Genomic DNA, 23403 nt, shown 5'->3' with positions numbered 1-23403 from the left:
CTGTTCCTTAAATGTTTGTTGAATGAATGTAATTAACAACAGATCTTTTTTAGTGATGTAGTTAGGAAATAGTCCATGATTTATAGAAGAGTTCTGTTTCAAAAGTTTATTTGATAAAGGGATGTTTGAAACTTAAGGCAAATTTCTTTATAGGTATTATTGTATATTGTGTTGTTGATAAGCTAATACGTTAAATACAGTAAATCCTAATTGGTTTGTAATGTATTTACTGCATGATGTCTAACATTTTTGTAAAGTCATAACAGCCAAAATTTTTCTTTATGAAACAGTGTTCAGAATTAGTTTGTGTTACCAGGAATACATTTTTACCTGTTACAGCCTTAGCATTAATGTCAAGATTTTCTATCCTCCTTCACTTGTAAGGGTGAAGTAAATGGTACTGTCCAAGTCCCAAGATATTACTATTTTTTTCTATAGACTCACAGATTCAGAAATGGGCTATATCTAGGTGAAAGTTTTGTGGTGAAGGATAGAAAATGGGCCTCTTGGGAATCTAGAAATCAGGAGGTATGGAAACTAGAGCCTCTGGTCATTATAAGCCCTGTGGACAGTTCTCATTCTCTAATCAGCTCTCTAGGTTCTGCCTTTTTGATCTCTTTTCTTAGGAGTCCGTGGTCCTAAGTGTCAGTGAACCTCTCTTGGCCTATTATAGACTAGAACCTCATCTAATACCTGCTCACTTACCCTTCTGTACCTGATTACTTAGTTTTGTCCCTGAAGCAAGCACAAAGCTTTCTTTTTTTCTCATTTAAAAAATAATTATTGATCAGTTATTATATGCCAGCACTGGGGAATATGTTGAAGCAAGGCTACTAATTGAGCTTAGAAATCATGGGCTGACATTTATGGATTCCTTTCCTTTCTGTAAGTAACTTAGAGAAGATCCCATGTGGCCTCCTATCCTTTGTTTCCTCCCTTCTCCCCTCTCTCTTTCCCTCCTTCTCTTCCTTCCTTTCACTTAGAACTATTGAGAAATAAAGGCTCAAATGATAATGGTGGGTCTTTAGTTTAAAAAGAATTAAAGTAAGATTCATCTATATTTAAAGGGAAAAAACCTTCTTATGGACATTTTGTCTCAGACCTGTCTATTTAATTTTTAAAGTAATTTTTTACAATTATTCTACATATTCTATATTTCTATAATGGGTAATCTAATATTATTTCCATCACATATTTGAAAGAGTCTAAGAGTACTATATTTTTGTGTGTCCCATATTTTTAGATTTATAATTAGTCATAATTCTAATTTATTTATGAAGTTTAAACTTCTGTAATTGTTTTTAGAATAAATTGCACCTCATATTTTTAGAATCTGTCCTTTTTGTTTTTTGAAATCTGTAACATTTTAATTGTTAATATTTTCATATATAATACTAATAACCTTTGAAAACCTATATTCTTATATCTAACTTTTGCCCCTACCCCAGGAATCAGAGATGGAAACAGAAGAAGAGGTTGACATTTTAATGAGCAGCGATATTTACTCTGCAACTTTATCAACCAAATCAATTTCTTTCACACGTGCCCAAACAGGATGGCTTTTTCGGGAAGATAAAACAGTATGTGCAAATCTAGATTTTTACACTTTAGAAATTGTTCAGTATTTAATGTTGCCAAAATGCTGTGATGGAAATGCAGGAAGAAAGAAGTAGCTTACTTAATTGCTTCAACTAGTTTATTCTCTTCTCTTCGAATCCAAATAGGGAATTTTAATAGTTGATTACAGAGTTGGAAGATATTCTTATAGAAGCCAGGAGAGAAACTTCAGCTTATTTAACTTTTGTGTTGAAAAAGATTCTTGGTGTCAACTGGCTTGTTATTTTACAAGGAGCAGTGTCTTCACATGGTTCCATTATATTTCTAATGCTTCATTTCTTAAGAAGATCACAAAAAGGGATACACTTTTGAATTCATTTCCCTGAGCCTTTTTATTTTCTGCTTTTAAACCATTTACTTATCCAATATCTGTCTCTCAGTATTCTGTACATTTGATTAAAATTAAGTAAGTTTACATTTCTACAACACTGTTATTAAATTAAATTTCAGTGGTTTCCACATTAGGGAATTGTAGATTCTTTCTGTAATTCCCATTTCATCTGCATTTCATCTGTCAGCAAGAGGTCATATAAGATTGCTTAGAATATATTCAAACATTTAAAAATGGGATTTATGAAGAAGCATTTTATAAAATTTTAAAGTCAAGAATAACACATCAGGTAAGGGTCAAGATTTTAAGAATTATATTTATCTTTGATTATACACAGTAGAAATGAATATATCCTCATTTGAAAGACAGAAATAGCCTATATTAGGGTTCTCTGAGAAGCAAAATCAATAGACCCGTATCTCTGCCTGTGTATATATATATGTATCTACATGTAGATATGTGCACACATATAGAGAGGAGAGAAGGATGAGGGAGAGGTTGATTTATTTTAAAGAAGCAGCTTGCGTTAATGTAGGAGCTGGTAAGTCTGAAACCTATGGAGTCATCTAGGATGCCAGAAATTAAGGGAAGAGTTGATACGGTCTTGAGTTTGAAATCTGCAGGCAGGGTTTCTATGTTTTGGTCTTGGGTTAGAATTGTTTTTTTTGTTTGTTTGTTTGGGAAACATTAGTCTTTGCTCTTTAAGGTCTGCAGTTGATTGGTTATGGCTACCCACATTTGGAGGGTAATCTGCTTTACTCCAAGTCTACTGATTTAAGTGTTAATTAATCTAAAAAACACCTTCATAGCAACATCTGGACTGGTGTTTCACTGAATAGTTGGGCATCATAGTCTAGCCAAGTTGACATAAAAATTAACCACCACACAATCTTATACATAAAACTGAAAATCCCCTTTAACCATTACTCACTATCTTAGGGCCCTTTGCAGAAGGTTATCCAGTTATATATCCTCCAGACCTTTTTTATGCTTTATGTACATAAATATGTATCTATAATAAAATGTAGCTTTAATTGTGATATATTTTTAGTTTTTTTCATAAGGTGTCATAATATATATTGTTTTGTAACTCATTTTTTTTAATCTTAAGTATATCTTCTAGTGTTTTCTTATCAGTGGTACTACTTCATTTTCTTTAGCAACTGGATAGTATTCCATAGTATGTATATATTGTAATTTATTTATTCAGTCTCTTATTTTTGGACATTTAGATAGACACACATTTGTGTCCATTCTTCTCCCATTATAAATGATGTTACATTTACTATCCTTTTATACGCTTTTGCACTGTCTGTTATAGATAGCAAGAAATAGAATGCCTGGTTATGGAGAATATACACTTAAATTTTTAACTGATATGATGATTTATTTTTAATAAATGATTTTTCATTATAAAATTTCAAAAATTGATCTTTATCACCTGAGTGTTTCCAAACCACAGAGAAATTCTCACTGTGAGATCGAGGTTCATCAATTTTCCTCTCTAAGCCTATTTGGCAACAAGTAGTATTATAGGATTCCCAGTTGTGAGATCCTACACTGCAGTCCATTTCTTGGCCTGAAGTCTTATTTGTTTGTACTCTGTTCTTCTGGACAGCATTAGAAGGATCACTTCAAGAGAAGATAAAAATTGAAGCTGCTGTTCATCTAGCGCTACTGCTAAGCAGCTCAAAGCTCTTGAAGAGCATCTAGGTGATCTTCTTAAGTCTTTGACAGGTAAGGAGGGAGTCAGTATTGCTTATGGTTCCCATTTTATAGGTAGAAACAGGTACAGAATGCTTTGCTTTCTGGTTACTGGCAAGGAAGCCACCAAAAGCAAAGTGGAAATGGAAACATCTCTAAACACATAGTTTTGGAATGACAGAAAACAGCAGCAAGATGGAGACCAGGTGATTTTGCATGCAGGTAGAAATAGGAAGCTTGTTTTGAGTAAGTTATTGATCGTATTTTTTGAGGTAAGGTATTTCAAACTCTGACCACCTGTGGGTTTGCAAAGGTGAAGGTTAATGTTGAATGAGGAATCTTTTCTTAATGTCCTTTTATTCCATTTGAGTTTCCCTATCCTCTGTCCATAATGTAAACACATAATTGTATTGGTGAACAAGACTGCACTGTTACTCTCTCTTTGTTGAAAGCAGCAAGCAATTGTGACTTGAAGTTGGCTCCTATTAGAGAATATTGGAACAGGTAGTTTTAGCTGTACTAGAAATTCTTATGTGACTTAGATTGTTTCTTTTTATTCTACTTTTTTTCTGTCTATAAAATGGGAACATTAATTATCCCTGACCCCTCCTTGTTACTCATGATATTTAACCATCAGCTAAATAAAGTTTTCAGATAGCTTTGTGCTACTTGGGAGTAGATTGTAAAGAATACTATGTGGTATTTTTATTTAGTTTTAATTCATTTGCAGATTAACTATCATACATCTTGTGTATTTTAAATTTTCCTTTACAAATTTGAAATGTGTACTTTTGTATATTTTTAACTTAATAGAATGTATAATTTGATAATTTCAAGTATCAAAGGAATATTTATTTTCACCTAAATGTTACGTGCTTATGGAAAAATTGTATATTTGAAACTTTTAAAATCTAAGGTAAACTTAACTTATTTTATTATTTTGAAATATTTGATTTTGTTTTAGGAAAGGGTAGGAAACTTTTTGGCAGACTTTTATCTAGTGAATGGACTTGTTTTAGAATCAAGAAAAAGAAGAGAACATCTCAGTGAAGAAGATATTCTTCGAAATAAGGCCATTATGGAGAGTTTGAGTAAAGGTGGAAACATAATGGAACAGAATTTTGAGGTACAATTTTTACTTTTCTTAGCTGATGATGTTCTAAGGAGAGAGAGGGTGGACTTCATGCCTGGCTCTCCGTGAGTCTGTATAAACACACTCAGAGATTTTGTTTACCATGTACCCCCTTCTCTGTGATACAGCCTTGGTGATTTTTTTGTGAAGCTGTTCTTGGTTTTTGAGTCTTCACTAATGACTGGATTAAAGTCATTTTAAAAGCATAAAATCCATTGTTAATTTTTAATCCACAGACCTTTGCATATATTTTTCCTCCTCCACTAACTGAAATCTGCTGCTGCTTTGTAGGCCTTGCTAAAAATCCACCTACTTTATGAAGTCATTTCTAGCCTATACCTTCCTATAAATTTTTTATTCAGTATGTGTTTGTTGAAAGCATGCTACATGCAAAGAATTGTGTGACGGTAGAGAAAGAGGAGGGGAAATTAAGGAAATACATAGGTATATGAGACATGGTAATTGCCTCTGCAATCTTATTCTCTAATAAGAGATTAATTGGATGGATTCTTAAATTTATTTTTTATTTTAACAATTTTAGACTTTTTAAAAAAGTGCTAAAATAACTCCTTCCAAAGAATTCCTTCATTAAAATTCCACAAATGTTCAATAAAAATGGAAAAAAATGATTCCCAAATGTTAACATTTTACTACATTTTTATAGGGGTGTTTTTTAAATTGTAGGGTGGGGGACCCCTTAGTAGATTATGAAATCAATTTAGTGGGCTATGACCACCCTTTTTTTGTTTGTTTTTTAAGGAAGTAGTATCTAAATAAAGATAATAGAGAAAAACTATAGCACATAGTATGGGCCATTATTACTTCATAAAACAGTAGTGTTAGGGGTATATGCTGTGTATATGTGCATATGTGGGAGTGCTGGGTTATAGTGTAAAATGTGAGTCACAGTTGTAGTAAGATTAAAGGCTGCTATGAGGAAGCTTGAATTCCTTGCATGTTTAATCTCTCCCTGTGGTATTGTGCCAGATTATGTTTTAAGAATAGACACTTTTCAGAATAGTATACCAGGCTTCAGCTAATTCATGGCAATACTGTGTGTGCCAGGAAAATGATATTATTGTTTAGAAAGTTCATGCATTGAGTGAATCAGCATAGTTTAGTTAAATGAGTACAGTATGTAAAGTATTTAAGAATCCTCATTAGATATTTAAAATTGTGATCATCCCAGTTTAGTATGATCCTTTCCCCTTCCTGCCACATCTTTTTTGCAGTCCCATTTTTCTTTTGTCCTTAGGATAGAGCCTCACTAGACTTTATTTTCCAGAAGCCTCCTGGTATTTACTGATCTCTGGATCAGTAGGAGATATAGGACATGATATGCTCAGGAAAAAGAAATGGAGATGAACCGAGAGAGGGAATGATAAGCTTAGTTCTGACAAAGCTGCTACCCTCTCCCATGGTTGACCAGACAGAAAGGCCACTTTTTTGGCCTTATAATGTGATTTAAATTTTATTACAGTTAATGATCTTGTTGTAGTGGTGCTTATTGCAACCTTTGTTTAATTTTGGCAGCAAACCATTTTGGGATGAGTACACAAACTTATTTTCTTTAGGGCAGAGATTGTAACCTGATGCACTTGAATTGTTAAAGAGGTCTTTAAATGGCATTTTAATTAAGTATAGTTTTTCACATTGAAATTAAAACATAGTTTAATCCCAGATACCTATATAATAGAACAAAATAATATGAATTAAATTAAATAATTAAGCTTTCGACTTCTGATCAGAAATCAAAAGAAACAGTTCCTTGAACTTTGTATTTCTTGTTGAATGTTTAAATTCAACTTGTCAGTTTCTATGAAAGGTAAAAAACTTGGAGGAATTTTGATTGAGATGGTGTTGAATCTATTGATCAATCAATTTCTACATTAAAAGCCTGCTTGATTTTTTTTTTAATTCAGATTTTTGTTTTGAGATAATTCTAAGTTCACATACATAGTTTAAGAAATAAAACAGAGAGATTCCAAGTATGCTTCACTCCAATCTCACACAACTGTAGTATATTGGCATTTATAGACCAGATACAGATCATTTCTATCACCACAGTACATTTCTGTCATTCTCCTGTTTTCCTGTTATAAGCATACCTACTGCTTATACACATATTGGGGGGTTAGGGTTTCAACACATGAATTTCAGAGGGACATAAACAGTCAGTCTGTAACAGATAGTATGTAGTGCTATCTCATTGTGGTTTTATTGCATTTTCCTAATGGCTAATGATGTTGAATGCTCACCTTTTCATGTGCTTACTTGACATCTGTATATTCTCTTTGATGAAATACCTCATCATGTCTTTTGCCTATTTTCTAGTTGGGTTTTTTTTTTTTTTTTTTACTACTGAATTCTTGGAGTTTTGTATATTCTAGATCTTTGTCAGATGAGTGTTTTGCGAATATTTTTCCTCCACTCTATAGTCTGTCCTTTCATCCTATGAAACAGGTGTTTTTTAGAGAAAAAATTTTTAATTTTGATGAGTTCTGAATTATTCATTTTTGTTTTATGGCTTGTGCCAAGTTGAACTCTGCCTAGCTCCAGATCCCTGAGATTGTCTCCTTTTTTTTAGTTAAAGTATTATGCCTTCACATTTTACGTAAGTCCATGAACCAGTTAACTTGTATAAGGTATGGTGTTTAAGTCAAGGTTTGCTTTTTTGCCTTGAATGTCCAGTTGATCCAGCATCTTTTTTTGAAAGGGCTATCCTTCCTCCGTTGAATTGCTTGCTGGTATTTTTATTGGGGTTGTGTTGAACTTATGTAGGGAGAACTGATATCTTAAAAATTTAAATCTTATTTTTCGTGAATGTGGTATCTCTCTCCATTTATTTAAATCTTCTGTAGTTTCTCTCAGAAGTGTTGTATAGTTTTCAATGGACAAATCTTACACATATTTTATTAAATTTATCTCAAGTATTTTGTGCTTTTTGGTGCTTTCACATGATAATGTTTTAAAATTTTATTTTCTAGTTCTTTGCTAATATATAGAGGTACACATGGTTTTTCTCTATTGCTAAATTCATGTATTAGTGATACAGTTTTCGGTAGATTCCTAGGATTTTCTACAGATAAGATAGTTTTATCTTTTCCTTTCCAATTTTTGTGCTGCTTATTTGTTTTTCTTGCCTTATCACACTGGAAAGTAACATTGGTATAATGTTGAATGAAAGTGCTGAAAGTAGCTGTCATTTCTTTTTTCTGATCTTAGAAGGGATTTTTTTTTATACTAGTGTTAATTCAAAAAATTTTTTAAATTAAAAAAATTATTTTTAATCTGGCATAAATAATTCATTAAGAACTACTAAGAGCTATGGCTTTAGTTTTATTTGTTACCTCTATATATCTTTTAAGATTATACTTTTAGTTGTTTTAAAATAAAGAAAAAATATATCTCACTATTTATTGCTTGGACTTTTGTTAGAGAAGACTTGAAGAATTATATTTGAGAATCTTTTTGGAGTTTAGTTATAAGTACTTAGAAGAAATTTAAAGAAAATAGTAATTCTATCAGAAATTCTTCTATAGATATAATGTGATTTGGTTGAATCAGGTAAGGTGCAGGATATAAGAATATCAAAATAGAATTGATAAGTCTAATTATAAAAAAGATACAAATAGCTGTCTATTTTTTTTCTCTCTTAGACACAGAATTTACTAACACATGGAAAACAGCATGGAACTGATACCAGTTTAATTATATTCGTCAGTGGGCATTAAAGGAAAAAAGAAATTTTTGTATGTGTTTTGTAGATAACTTTAGGAATATAGTTCCTTTAAACCTAAATAATAAGCTTTTTGGGAAAGGTATATATAAATTAACATGCAAGGTTTAAAAATAGGACGTCAAAGAGTAAAGGAAGGAATGTGTCGAATTCAAGAGACATTCTCATTGTCATGGTGAACTGTGCTTAGAAATCTTAAAAAGAGTCTTAGAAAACATATTATATACCAATATTGAAAAATAATGACTGCTGGGTCACTGTGGGTAATATAAAAACAAATCAAGTGTGGAAATTGACATATGCTATATTAACTTGCAAATCAAGTCAAATATAGGTTAGTATGTATTTTAATTAGTGATCATTATGTATAAAGCATTATATTAAATTGGAGAAAAACAAAGGAATTTTCAGTGGCTTAATCTGAATGGAGTACCCTAAAAATAAATTTGGCTTCTATAGTTTAAAAGTTAAATCCATATTCATTGCAACAAGTTTTTCTTCCCTGTTTATGTTGGTTTAAAACATTGGAGTTTTTGTTGGCCTGGGCATTGTGTTAAGTATTTTTTCATATATTATCTCATTTAATTATTAATTATTACAGTGACCTAATGAGATAATTGTCATTGCCTAATTTTATAGAAAGGAAAATGAGGTTTGAAGAAATTAATATATTTGAAGTCACAAAGCTATAAGTAGCAAAGATGAGTTTTGATTCTAGGACCCTTACCCAAGGTCTTGTTCTTGCTCTAAGTATATTGCTTCCCAGCCTGCCTTTGTTATACTGTCTTCTTTCTGTGTACCCACATGTTTAACATGTCTTAGCAATTCTTTCAAAATTTTGTGAAGTTAAATATAGAAAATGATTGAGGCAACCTTACTATTGGCAAATGTAGTAGAAATCAGTATTGTGCTATTTTTTCAGTGATGTGTATAGAACACATATTAATAAAAATATATTTTTGGCTTTGGAGCATTATTGAAAATTTCAACAACCTGGAAAATATGTATGACTATTATTTTCAGAAGACATGAAAATGTTATTTTTTAGAGCCACATTTTAATAGAATTTCAGTTCTTAAAAATAAATGTCTAGTCCTTTTCAGAATGAATTTATATTCTTTATTCTAAATAAATAGATTTTGGGTTTCTTCTTCCAGCCAAACATTTGTTTTAATTTGTATAAGAAATAGCTTATAGGTAGCATTTAGGAGAAATCATTTGCCATTTAGAACTAACTTTGCTGTGCCATCCTCCTGTTCTCTCTTCTTTCCAAATGTGGTTCTAATATTTGGTACATATTTTTGACAATATTTTTATAGTAAAATTTAAGTGCTCAGAAATTCTTATTTCATGAATACTTGCTCCTATGTTTTTGGTGTTTTTTTCTCTTTGTTCTAACCAATTATTGTTGGAAGAGGGAGCAATGCCTCATTTATACCTTAGACAGTCATTGATAAAAACACTAATAACTTTGTTAAGTTCTACTAGTAATTATGTATGTTTTTTAGTATATAAAATTAAATAGGAATCCATAGATGTAAAATACTTGAATGTCTTACACCTCCAGAAACCTTTGCCATGTAAGATATTAGAATTTGTCAAATCTAGCAGCAGATAGCAAATCTAGCAGTAATTAAAAACTATTTCTTATCTGTTTCTAGGAAAAGAGGCATTAGACATTTGCATTTAATTTGTAGGGAAGATTTGATGTCATTTCAGCTATAAAAAAATATTAGAAAGCCATCTGGTGTCCTATGGCAGCATTCATGTCTTCCTGTTTCATTAGATAGCTTTTGGAGTAGTGTAGAGGGAATATTGACGGCTTCAGCTCAAGTGTCAAATACTGACGTTCATAATGATGTGATAAAGTGCTCAGTAAAACGTTAAATTAGATTCATTACAGTCTCTTTACTGAGATAGGAAATGTATAATGTATAATTTAGAAAGAATTCTATTGGAAATAGTAGAAACTGCTTAGAGAAAAGTTTATTACCTAAAAAAAAAAAAATGACATGCCACAATATCCAATCATGCTAGGAAAATAAGTCTTTACTATGGTAATATACATATGTGTGTGTGTGTGTGTGTGTGTGTGTGTGTGTGTGTGTGTGTGTGTGTGTGTATAGGTATATAAAACCAGTTATAGCCAGATATATACAGGTATTAAATAGACTGAAAGCAAGAATAGACAATATTAAGCAGTCTTCTGAAAAGAGAAATTGATCATGATCTGCTTAAGTTGGATAGAGATTTGTGTGGAAGTGGAATTAGCCTTCGCTACGGTTCTAGGTGAGAGCAGCAGTCAGATTTTTTTCAGTCGTTTCCCCTGTTTGTTACAGGTTCTGTTAGCATGTATCTACCTACCTTCTGCAGCATCACAAGACACTGTTTTACCTAGTGTTTTGCCACAGTGTTTATGATAGTGACTACCCATTAAGCCCATTTATCATTCTACTAATAGCCATTGCTACCTGCCATACTACTTTGTGTAGTATTCCATTTTATATATCGTATTTGGTACTGGTTATGGCATAAATTTGGCTGCTTATTAGAGATTCCAGAATAAAAGTAATTTAAACAAGATAGGAATTTATTTTTCTCTCATGTAGAAAATCTGAGTTTGTGTGGTTTCTTTGCTCTGTGAGTTAATCCCAGACCTAGCCTTTTTGTCTTACTTCTCTGCCATTCCTAGGATCTGAAGAACAGGCGTGTCCTCTCCTTCCTAATTACTATTTGGAATGACTATTCCTAATGGCTGGAAAAATGTGTATAGATTTTAGGACTCAGTCATCAGTCCTCTGTTTTCTTATTTTTTGTTTAGTCAGAGAACTCTTAAGTCATTATCTCTAAATCTGATTTCTTCTTTTTCTTTTTGTAACTGCCCTCTAGGAACTTCCCAGTATAAAATAGTTACTATTTTTCACTACATCCTTTATTCTGTGCCAGGCACTAAACTCCTCCATACATTATCTCCTTGAATTCTTAACTATGAAGTAGGTGGCCATATTCTCATTTTGCAGGAGAGTTAAATTGACAATGATATGAAATAACTTGTCCCAGTTCACACACTACCAGGTAGTGGAGCTGGGTGGGATTTCAGCTCATTTTTGTGTCTTCAAAATCTTTGATTTTAACACCTCTAATGTGTGTTAACATCTTACACTCATTATATCAAAACTGTACTTCTCTGAATGGGACGCTGTCCCAGTGTTACTGTTTATCGTGTTCTTTGTATCATTCTATCATTTATTGCTCTTTTGCTCTACAATTTGTCTTGTTTTTCCTTGCGATTTTCAGTTTCTACTGCTACTTCCTTAGTTCTTCATTGTCAGTTCATCCTACAGTGATCCAGATTCTTATTTAACAAAGACAGGTGTCAGTTTTACAATCTGACATGACCTTTACCACTGTTGTTGCTGCCCCTTTTAACTTCCCTCCATAATTCAAATCAACCTAATGTTTTCATTTTTAATTCTCCCTGTCCAAAATATTATTTTCATTTAAATCTGAGCCTCAATCCCCTAGTCTCAATTTATTGTCCATAGAAGATTGCTCTCTTTTCTACCCCTCTACTACCCAGTTTTTTGTAAGCTCATTTGGCCTTTAGTCATATAATATTTTTGGTTTCTAATTAACTGTTTCTAATTAACTGTTCAATTGTAACTGTTCGTTATATGGGCTTTTTCTTTCCAAATCTTAATTATAAACTCCTTGAAGTCAGGGTTGGTTTTTATACTTCTCTGTAGTCCCTGTGTTCAGCTAGATCTAGCATAATGCCAGGAATATTTTAGATGATTGAAATATTGAATGCATAGATTTTACTACTTTGATACTTTCTGAGATTAAAAAATGGTAATAAATATTACTTATGGAGCTTTACGTCACCATGGAATTATCTCAGAAGTTCTTAAAGCATTATATTGAAAAGATTAAATAGATTATAGCTTATTGTTTTACTTTTATATTTTTAAAAATGTGACAATTTTCTTTCCTCCCTCCCTCTTGGTTTCTCTCTATCTTTGCTTCTCTCTTTCTCTCTCCCTTTTTCTTTGTTTCCTTTTAATGTTTTGGCAGCCGGTTCGGAGACAGTCCCTTACCCCTCCTCCTCAGAACACAATTACATGGGAAGAATATATATCTGCTGAAAATGGAAAGTAAGTGTTGTTTTGTTTTATTTATATATTCTTTGGTTTTTAGAAAAAACATTCTGTAAAAACATCATTTGTGAATATTTAGGTGTCAAATTTATTTTACAGAGAATTATTAGTATAGTTTTGTCTAAAGCAATTATTTTACCTTTTAAACGTATGGATGAAGCATGATGAGGGAGAAGTATCCCCAACTACATGCTCTCTTTGAGTAAGTTGTAGAGCCTTCTTTTTACCTCCCTCTTTCCAGTTTATATAACACCAGAAAACCCGCAGGGCATTGTTCTAAGGAAATAAAATGTGAGAAACTGTCCCATGCAGTTGCTTATTTGAGTTTTTCATTGAATGATGAACTTGATATTCTGTCATTATCCTGAGTCTTTAGTAAGGTGTATGAGGTCATTCATTGTTTATCTACTTTTTGCCTTCCCAAGGTCATCTCCTGTCATCCCTTTGTTTCAGTCTATGCCAGGCTATTTCTCACTACCGTTACACAAGACGTTTGCTTTGTGTTAACACTGGCTAATACTTAGTGGAGTACCTAGTACGTAGTTTGTATCCAGTAAATATTTACTGACTGAAAGAATGATGAATGAATAGTTTATTTTGAATGAATAGATACATAAAAAGTTTTTTTTCTGACTGACCATGTAAAAGTTACAGTCCTTTGTAGAAAATATTATTTTCTTCTGGAGGAGAATAAAAAATTACTTGCCCCCCCATGCTTAGGATAAAGTTTTGTTTTTTTTTTTCTTCTTTTGGTGTTGAAAGGTTTACTATGATTATACTTTCCTAACTTCTCTAAAATGTTTCCATCTTACAACATTCTATGATTGATATAAAATTCTTTATTCTTTACATCACTTCTTGGTCATCAGTGCTGAGAACTGTAGAGCGTAAAAGAGATTGAATTGAATAAGTGATTTTAAAGATGTATGATTGTATTTTTAAAGTTTTTTTTTTGTGGTGATTTGTTTTGTTCCTAAAAATAGTGATTATTAAAATTATATTCAATATGAAAATTTCTGGGTTCTGATCATTTTTTTCTAAACTTTTTATGCTTTGCTATTTTCTTTTTCTTGTTACCCTTGTCTTATTTATTATACATGTCTCATTCCTATTTAGCATAATTTTAATTTATTTGTATGCTCAGAGTAAGAAAAATTGAAATATTAATGAATGTCACTGAAAGATGACAGATTCTTCTTAGGAGGATGATAGCATGTGGGAAAGGTTTCCTAATATATTTTTCTCTCTTTTTTTTCCCTTCATTTTAGAGCTCCTCATCTGGGTAGAGAACTGTTGTGCAAGGAGAGTAAGAAAACATTTAAAGCCACAATAGCCATGAGCCAGGAATTTCCCTTGGGAATTGAGTCGTAAGTTTGTTACTAACTGCACAAGTTTATGAAAGAAGCTGTTAAATTCTAAAGGCTATAATAATATTTGCCTCTTAGTGGTGCATTTGAGGCCTTTGAAATGTGAAAAGCATATGGCCATTGCTTTGATAGTGTGTGCACCCTTTTAGAAATTTTCTGGCTCACAGAATATTAACATTTTTATTATTTTAATCAGATACATTTTTGATTAGTCTTTTTAAATTATAAAATAATACCTGAACACATGCTTATTGTAAAAAAGCTAACAGTATGGAAGTTTATAGACTAAAAATAGCAGTTTTTTCCCACCTCACTAGTAGTTAACAGGTAAATAACTGGTGTAGTTTTGCCTGGATTTTTCTCTGTGTTTTTGCATTTTATTATTTTTTTTGTAAAAATGGGGGAATAGTCTACATTTTACATTTTGTTCAGTTTCTTTTTTTTCTTTTAGAAGTGCCAGTGTATCTTAGCATTCTTACAATAATTAAATTAGCGTCTTTTTTTCTTTCCTTGTTACTTTGCAGTATTGATGCATTGTCATTTATTTTATCATCTCGCTACTGTTAAACATTTTTAGTGATTTGTAGTTTGTCACCATTGTAAACAATACTCCATTAACATCTTGAATATATCCTTCCAAACCTGTATTCGTCAGATGCTCATTAAACATCAATTTAGAGAGACGGGTGGAATGGGAGGTGCGTAGCTCGAGGTAGCTCTGACAGAACTGTACCTTCAGGCTTCTCACTAAAGGAGGGGAGGAGTGGAAGCCCTAGGCTTTCCTTCCTAGATCCTTCCACTTCCAGTTTGGCCTAATACAGTAAAAAAAATTCTCATAGAATAGATCTGAACTATTATTTTTCTATAAATTCTGTACACATCTCATAATCCCCATTAGCCAAGCTTTAGAAGAGTAGATAGAATTGGGTCCTCACCTGTTGATCAGAGAGGGAGATAGATAAATAGTTCTCAGAAGATGTGGGAAAGGAATTAGCCATACATACAAATCTGCATAATTTATCATATCTCAGACCCAAATGACTCCAAGATGCACCAGATCTATATGATAATGAAGAAGAAAAATGTGGCATATTATATGATGCTGTTAATTTTAGGAGTTACCTAATTTCAGAGACGTAATATGTGAAAAAAAAAATGGGTCTCTTAGAATTTAAGATGTGGCAATTATAACCATTCCCCCTGAAAAAAGTAATATAAGGAACATAGTATGTAAAAGCCAGACAAAGAACTCATTCTAGAGTAAAACCTGTTAAAGAACAGAAGAAAATTCCATATAAATAATATAGAAAAACATAAGAAGAACATGAAATAAGTAAACTAGATCTTTCTAAGATGGGATAAGACAATAGAATGAAATGAAAAGGAAATTGCTGAGCTAAGGAAGTAAATTAAGCACTAAATAGCACTATTGTAAAACAAATACATTAGAAGCAACAATAAACAGAATAGATGTGGCCAAAATTAAGTTTTGATAGTTTTTAGTGAATTCAGTGAAAGAAGAGGTTAAAGGAACTTGAGAGTAATATTTGTGGAGGCCATTGGTTCACTATAAGGATTATTGCTGTTCCGCTTATATAGAAAGCCTCCAAAATGTGAAGAAATAGTGTTCAAAATATGATAGAAGAAAATGTCTCTAAATGGGAGAACTAAATCTGTAGCACAGCATTGGGACCCAAGAAAAAATGATAGAGAGGGATTAGGAACAATGAATATCCTGATTAAACTACTGGGCTTCAATAGTTAATAGAGAGATCTAAAGGCATTCAGGCAGAAAAGGGGTAAAAAACAGCCTGGCTTTACATTTTTTCATGTTTTGATATTTGTGAGGCAAAGCAAGTGTGATCTTACAGTATATCTAGATGAGATTTCATTTAAAAATCAAAGAAATTATGAGGAAAACTGAAGAATTCAATAAATATACCAGTCATGGGCCCTTTTTGAAAGAAAAATAATATGACTTGAAAATGAAATTCATCCAACCAAAAAAAAGTGTGAGGACTAATGTAATATTGAATGCTAGGAGACTTTGTGAAATTGTAATTCAGGGGGAAAGAGTATAAATGATATTTTATGCCAGTCAGATTTCCCTTTAAGTATGCAAAAAAGAAACACTCATTTATCAGACCTGCAGGAAATCAAGGAATACTAACCACATAAGAACCCTTCACACACGAAAAAATTGACAGTGAAATTTAGGCATCCAAACAGTGAGGCTAATTAAAGAATTGAGGAATGTGTAGACTTCAGGAAAAAAGACTGGCGTGATCCTTGAATCTGCTGAAATACAGATCTAAAGTCAAATAACTGGAAATTATGGCTACACGATGAAATGTAAAAGTTACAAACTTGACATGGTAAAAAGAATAATAAAAGAGAAAAAATCAAGAAGTGGAAGGAGGTATTATTTCCTCATCTTTGGTATCTGGAAGTCAGTAATACTATGTAAGTTTGCAGCATTTAGTTATAAAACAACATAAGGATACAATGAAACTGATTTGAAATTTTTTTTTTCTCCTTCCATTTTTCAGATTATTGAATGTTTTGGAAGTTATAGCTCCCTTCAAGCACTTTAACAAGCTTAGAGAATTTGTTCAGATGAAGCTTCCTCCAGGCTTTCCTGTAAAACTAGGTAAGAGAAAAATTTACATGTAAGTTCAGTATCTGTTAGAAATATGAAGCTGTTTACTAACATTTAATAAGGAATATGCTTTGAAGGAAAATGGGTTTCCTAGTTGTTTATATTTTTATACAGTTTTCCTATAATTGCATGCATTGCTATTCATGTTTTGTCAAAGTAAATGTAAAGTGCCTGATGAAAGTTCTACTTGATTTAAGTTAAATGTAAGAGAGATGCAGGTGTTTCATTCAAGAGGATGTGGGTGAACTTACGATGCACTGTGATAATATTTTTAATGTGAAGTAGGGAGACGGGATTTTAGTGCAAATTTTTAGCAAATTCTGAGCTTCTGAACAGTGGAACTGTTTCTGTAGTCAACAGTCATATTCAAGGATAAAGTAATACTTAAACACATTTTATTTTTCGGTCTTAAATGTTTAAACCTAATTTCATTTTAAACAATGATCTTTAGAAACAGTAAACTCTCATTTTTGTACATATTTCTCTTTCTAACTGTATCAGAAAACTGGGAACAAGACGCTGTTTAAAGGCTCTTTAGGAGTTGAGGCTTGGATTTAGCATTGATATAAGCTTCAAGAGAGCCTTCAATACCATCTGATCCAGCCATCAAATATTTAGTTAGTGCTTGCTGTGTGACAGACCTTTTTCTAGGGATGAGAGACAGCAAAAGTCCCTGCCCTTTTGGTGTTTACATTTTTGGGTGGTGGGTGGGGTATTATATAGTAAATATAATCTTTGTATAATTCCTCAGATATATTTTATCTTTTTTCACTCAATACTACTAAAACCACATCTCAGAATAATTAGGCCAAAATACTTTACTGCCAGAAGTAATGCTTCTGTTGCTAAAAATTAAACCTGACCGCCTCAACTTTCCAAACTTGAGAATACATTTTGTGAATTAAAATGGATTTTAAAACATATTCACAGTCTAGATTCCCTTTGTGATGAAAAAGCACTGGGAACCAGTGTGAACCTGAAAAAACCAGTGATGAAAGCCTAGGCAGAAATGGTTAGAAAACTAAAGCGAACAGGAGCCGAGTGTTTGAACTATGGAGAGGGATCATTACATGCGCATTTCTGCAGAGGCTTAAAATCTCACTGTAATTGTCTGTAGCCAGAAAATAGTTCAAGCCTTGGACTCTTTTTCTGTGTGCTGTATTTAAGAGGCACAGTGACAAACTAGAATAGAGAGTAGGGATTCAATATATGAAACTATTACTGTATTCACATTTTTAAAGTCCCAAACCCACATCAAACTCCACAGTACACTATAAATGTATTATGCAGAAGAAATACTTTGATTATATGGAAAGGAAAAAAAGTCTACAATACGTTTTTGTGGGCATTTCTCTGACATACAACCATCTTCTTAACACGGGATTTATAATTTTTGCTTGTGTACTTGGAATTTGCTTCTCTCTCTCTCTCTCATCTCCTTATCCTTCTTTCGAAGTGACCCTGTAAAACTCCAGTCCTAGGTTGGCCTCCATCATTTCTGTTTTTCTATTTAGGCTGGAAGATATAATTGAGGGGAAGAATTTAGAAATTGTTGATAGCACAAATAACATGTTTTCCAAATCAGCCAGAGATTTAAATGCCGAATCTGAATGACCTTTTCTCTGATTTGTTACTCCTCTTATTCTGCTCAAAGGCTAAGTTTGAACCTCTTTACCCAGTCCCTGTCTTCCCCCGCTACTTCCTCTCGCAATCTAAGCAGATGATTTTTTGTTTACTTAGTTAGAAAAAAAGGCCATCAGAAATGATAGCTCCCTCATTACTCCCAGCCTCTCATACAAGCTTTTCTGCCCCACGCCCTGTCTTTTCCTTCATCTTTGCTATTTCAGTGGAAGTGGTGCCCCCATTTTTTGGCTTTAATAGTCTCTTCATTTGTACTATGGATCTGTTCTCCTCCCCACTTTTTAAAAAAGCTATCAGTTTCCCTCTTTTTCTCCTTTGCCTTTCAACTCCCCTTCTGTACTGCGTTCTTCCTCTTAGCTGTTAGGTTTTGTTCAGGTCTGTCTCCTTTTAAAATTCAACCAATCAAAAGTCTTTCTTTTTTAAAATACAGCCAATCTAATAAAATAATCCCTTTAACTCCACTCTACCCAGCACTTGCCTTTAATCTTTGCTTGTCATAGCCAAGTTGCTTGACAGTCTACATTTATTTCTCAGTTCTTTCTGTTTACAGTTATATTATCAATGGAGGAAGGTGAAGGGAGATAAAAGGAGGGAAAGTTGTTCTGCTTCATTTGAACTGCTAGAATGATGACACCAGGAGCCTATGATAAGTTAGTTACACGTAATGTATACCTAGAGCAGCCACTAAAGAAACCACACAAACAGACAGACTCAGAAACACTATAGATAAATAAAAATGATGTTCTAAAAAATAGTCACATTCAGGAAGGCAAGAAAAAGAAAACAAGTAAATGAAAAAGAGAGACAACAAACAAAAACCAAAAAATAAAACAGCAGACTTAAGTCTTAGTATATAAATAATTCCGTTAAATGTAAATAGTCTAAATAGACCATTTAAAAGAAATAAATTGGCAAAATGGATTGAAAAAAATGACCCAACTACTTGCTATATTCAAGAAACTCCCTTCAAATATGATACAGGCAAACTGAGGTGAAAGGGTGGAAAAAGATACATCATGCAAACATTAATCAGAGGGTAACATGACTAGCTATATTAATATTAGATAAAGTAGATTTCAGAGCAAAGAAAATTACCAGAATGAGGGGGACATTATATAATGTTAAAGGGGTCAACCCATGAAAAAAAAATAGCAATCTTAAATGTATGTACACCAAGCAACAGAGCTGCACGATAGGTGAAGCAAAACCTGAAAGAAATTAAAGGAAAAATAGACTCACAATTATATTTGGAGTCTTCAGCACCCTTCTCTCAACAGTTGATAGAGCAACTTGAAAGAAAATCAGCAAGGATATAGAACAGCTCTCTAACACCATAAACCACAGCACCTCATTGGCATTTATAGAACAGTCTGCCCAACACAGAATACACATTTTTTTTTTAAATGCTCATGGAACATATACCAAGATAGGCTATCTTTTGGGCCATAAAACAAACCTCAATAATTGAAAAAGAGTTGAAAACCAACACAGTAGAATCAAATTTAGATATTAATAATAGAAAGATAACAGGAGAATCTCCAGTTTGTGGTATTCTGTTACACACTCTTCTAAATAATTTATAGATCAAAGGTAAAGTCTCAAAGGAAAAGAATATATTGAACTGGGTGAAAGTGAAATTACGAAACTTTGTAGAGTACAGCTGAAACAGTGCCAAGAAGGAAATTTATAGCACTAAATGCATACATACATTAAGAAAAAAGTCTCAAATCAGTAATTTAAACTCCTGCTTCAAGAACTTGGAAGAGCATATAAACCCAAAGCAAACAGAAGGAAGGAAATAATAAAGATAGAAATAAATGAAAGAGAATAAAGAAAACAGAGAAAGTCAGTGAAGCAAAAAGCCGTTGTTTTTGAAAAGATTGATAAAATCAACAAACTTGTACCGAGATTGATTAAAAAAAGAGAGAAAATATAAATGACCAATATATGGAATGAAACAGGATAGCATGACAGACCCTTCAGAAATCTAAAAGATAATAAGTGTAGTAAGAAATGAAAGGGAAAAAAAGGCATTCAGAGCAAAAAGGAAGAAATAAAATCTGTATTTGCAAATGACATGTTTCTGTGAGTGGAAATTCCGAACATTCTACAAACAAACTGGAATTAATGAGCTCTGAAAGATGGTAGGATAGGAGTTAAAGATAGAAGAATCATTATCATTTCTGTATGTTAGCATTGAACACAGACACCAAAATTAAAAATTAAACATTTTTATAATTGCAAAAAAGGGAAAATTCTTAGGTGTCAATCTAACAAAACATTTACAGTATTTGTATGCTGAAAACAATACCATACTGTTGAAAGAAATCAAAGAAGATCTAAACAAATGTAGAGACATACCATGCTTGTGGATTGGAAGACCCAACATAGGAAAGATGTCAGTTCTTCCCTAAGAAATACATGGGTTTAAGACAGTTGTTATCACAATAACAGCAATATTTTTTTGTAGATGTAGATAAGATTATTTTAAATTTTACATGGGAAGGCAAAGAAACTAGAATATTTACATTAGTTTTCTAGGGTTGCATAACAGAATATCACAAACTGTGAGTGTCTTAAACAATAGAAATATATTGTCTCACAGTTCTGCAGATTAGAAATCTGAGATCAAAGTGTCAGCAGTGTCGGTTCCTTCTGTGGGCTATGGGAGAAAAATCTAACTTCTGGTGATTTTTCTTGCTCGTAGAAGCATCACCCCAGTCTTTGCCTTCATCCTCATATGATGTGCTTTTCCTGTGTGTGTGTCTCCAAATTTCTCCTTTTTGTAGGGATGTTAGTCATATTGGGTTAAGCATCAGTCTAATGACTCTTAACTTGATTATTTCTGCAAAGACTGTCTCAAAAAACGGTCTTATTCTTAGGTTCTAGGGGTTAGGACTGGAGTGTCTTTTTTTGTAGGGGAAAGAATTCAACTCATAACACCAGCTAAAACAATTTTGAAAAAGAAGAATAAACTGTGAGTATTCAGTCTACTGAATTTCACTATTTATTATATAGCTACAGTCATCAGACTGTTGTACTGGCTGAGATATAAACATGTAAGTCAAATGACAGAACAGAGAATCCAGAAATAGAATGTCATATATATGCCCAACTGATTTTTGGTAAGGTACAGAAGCAGTTTAGTGGAGGAAAGACAGCCTTTTCAACAAATGATGCTGGAGCAAGTGGACATGCAAAGGCAAAGAAATGAACCTTCACCTAAATCCTACAGTTTATACAAAAAGTAACTGACAGTGAATCATGGACTTAAATTTAAATCTAAAATAAAACAATAAAACTAAGGAAATAAACATAGAAGAAACTCTTAGGGATCTAAGTTTAAGCAAAGAAGTCTTAGAATTCACACCACAAACATGACCCGTAAAAGAAAAATCAATGAATTTGACTTCTTCAAAAGTAAAAACTCTTTGCTCTGTGAAAGACCCAGTTGAGAGTTAAAAAAAAAAAAAACAACAGAAACACAACACGAGAACTCCTAAAACTCATCAGTAACAAAACAAACAAGCCAGTTAGAAGAGAGCAAAAGACACAGAGGCATCTCCCTAGAGAGGAAATGGAAATGGAAAATAAGCACAAGAACAGTGCTCAGTATCATTAGCTGCTGGGGAAGTGCCAGTTAAACCGCAGTGTGATGCCAGTGTGCATACCTAACAGGGTGACGAAGATAAAGCATCCTGACAACTGCAAATATCTGTGCAAATGCAGAGAAGCTGGACCTCTCTCATACACTGCTGGCGGTTACGTAGGACAGTACAGCCACTCTGGAAAACGTTTGAGCTGCTTCTTAAAAAACTAACTGCCCAACTTCATGTGATCAAACAATTGCATTTCTAGGCATTTATCCCAGAAAAATAAAGATACATTCACACAAAACTTGTGTACAAGAAGAAAAATGTTTGAAATAGCCTCAAACTAGACACAACCCAGCTGCTTGGTGCAGAGCCTCTTCATCGCTTTCAGGCTGTGTTTATTACTGATATTCATGTTGTTAAGTTTATTGGACACCTTTCTGTTATCTGACTTAATGTCTCCAAGATTCACTCTGTATTTGTGGAGTCCTCGTCCCAGTGAATGCTGGTAGTTTTTCTTCAGGTTTCCTCCAACTTCCTTGATCGAATTCTCTCTCGATCTTCCTGTCTGCTCCTTCTGGAGCAAATGTCTCCTTTTACTTGTCACCCTACGTTAATTCTCATTACATCTGCTAAAACTTAGGCCAAACATGTTACTGCTCTGCTCACAACCATCCACTGGCTTTCCATCTCATTCAGGGTAAATGCCAGAGACTTTTTCCTTGACCTGAACCCGCTTGATCTGACTGCCTGCTTCTCCTCTCACCTCATCTTCTGCTACTCTTTCCCTCACTTTCTGGTCTCCTGGCTGTTCCCAGAGTAAACCGAACATTTTCATTTTAGGGCTTTTCTACTTGTTCCCTCTACTTGGAATTTTCTCCCTCGAGGCGACTGTATGGTTTGTTCTTATGTCAGGTCTTTGCTGAAAGGTAACTTTGAGGTTTTCCTTTGATCACCCTAATCAAGCCCTCTTACCCTCAGCATTGAAACTCCCCGTTCCTCTACTTGCTTCATTTTTGTCTGGATACTTAGTCATAGTTACTTTTTACTTGTTGTTTGTATCTCCTAACCAGAATGAAGTCCATTAGTTCATCTTTTGTTGTCTCCTGTTTACTGGTGTATATCCAGTGCCTAAAACAGGGGCAATCCAACTTTTTCTGAAAGACAGTGAATATTTTAGACTTAGCAGACCATATGGTTTCTGTCACAGCTTCTCAACTCTTGTTGGAAAATGAAAGCAGCCATGGACAATAAGTAAACAGTGTGTTCCAATAAAACTTTACTGTGGACACTGAAGTTTCAATTTCATGCAGTTTTATCTGCATGAAATATTGTTCTTTGTGTTTTTAAAAAATCATTAAAAAACGTAAAATCTTTTCTTAGCTCACAGGCCTTGTGAAAACAGTTCAGGCAACAAGCCTTGGCTTGCTGACCTCTGAAATAGAATAGCATCTTCACTTAAT

At 33.1% G+C, this 23403-nt stretch overlaps 1 protein-coding gene across 3 annotated transcripts in view; it reads left to right on the top strand.

Moving 5' to 3' along the window:
* ANKRD13C (ankyrin repeat domain 13C) overlaps window positions 1-23403 on the top strand; it is a 79270-nt gene that overhangs the window by 52683 nt on the left and 3184 nt on the right. For 2 of the 3 annotated variants that reach the window (XM_032494563.1, XM_006191024.3), the window contains 5 exons: window positions 1449-1580; window positions 4617-4778; window positions 12598-12677; window positions 13949-14047; window positions 16597-16697. In XM_032494563.1, the coding sequence (XP_032350454.1) occupies window positions 1449-1580; window positions 4617-4778; window positions 12598-12677; window positions 13949-14047; window positions 16597-16697 (574 nt within the window). The remainder of the gene's footprint in view (window positions 1-1448; window positions 1581-4616; window positions 4779-12597; window positions 12678-13948; window positions 14048-16596; window positions 16698-23403) is intronic. The other variant, XM_032494564.1, reaches the window with a different exon arrangement.

This window comes from Camelus ferus, chromosome 13 (assembly GCF_009834535.1).
Source record: "Camelus ferus isolate YT-003-E chromosome 13, BCGSAC_Cfer_1.0, whole genome shotgun sequence".
NCBI classification, from domain to species: domain Eukaryota; kingdom Metazoa; phylum Chordata; class Mammalia; order Artiodactyla; family Camelidae; genus Camelus; species Camelus ferus.
The sequence above is the reverse complement of the archived record's forward strand: the minus strand, read 5'-3'. Positions and strand labels throughout refer to the sequence as shown.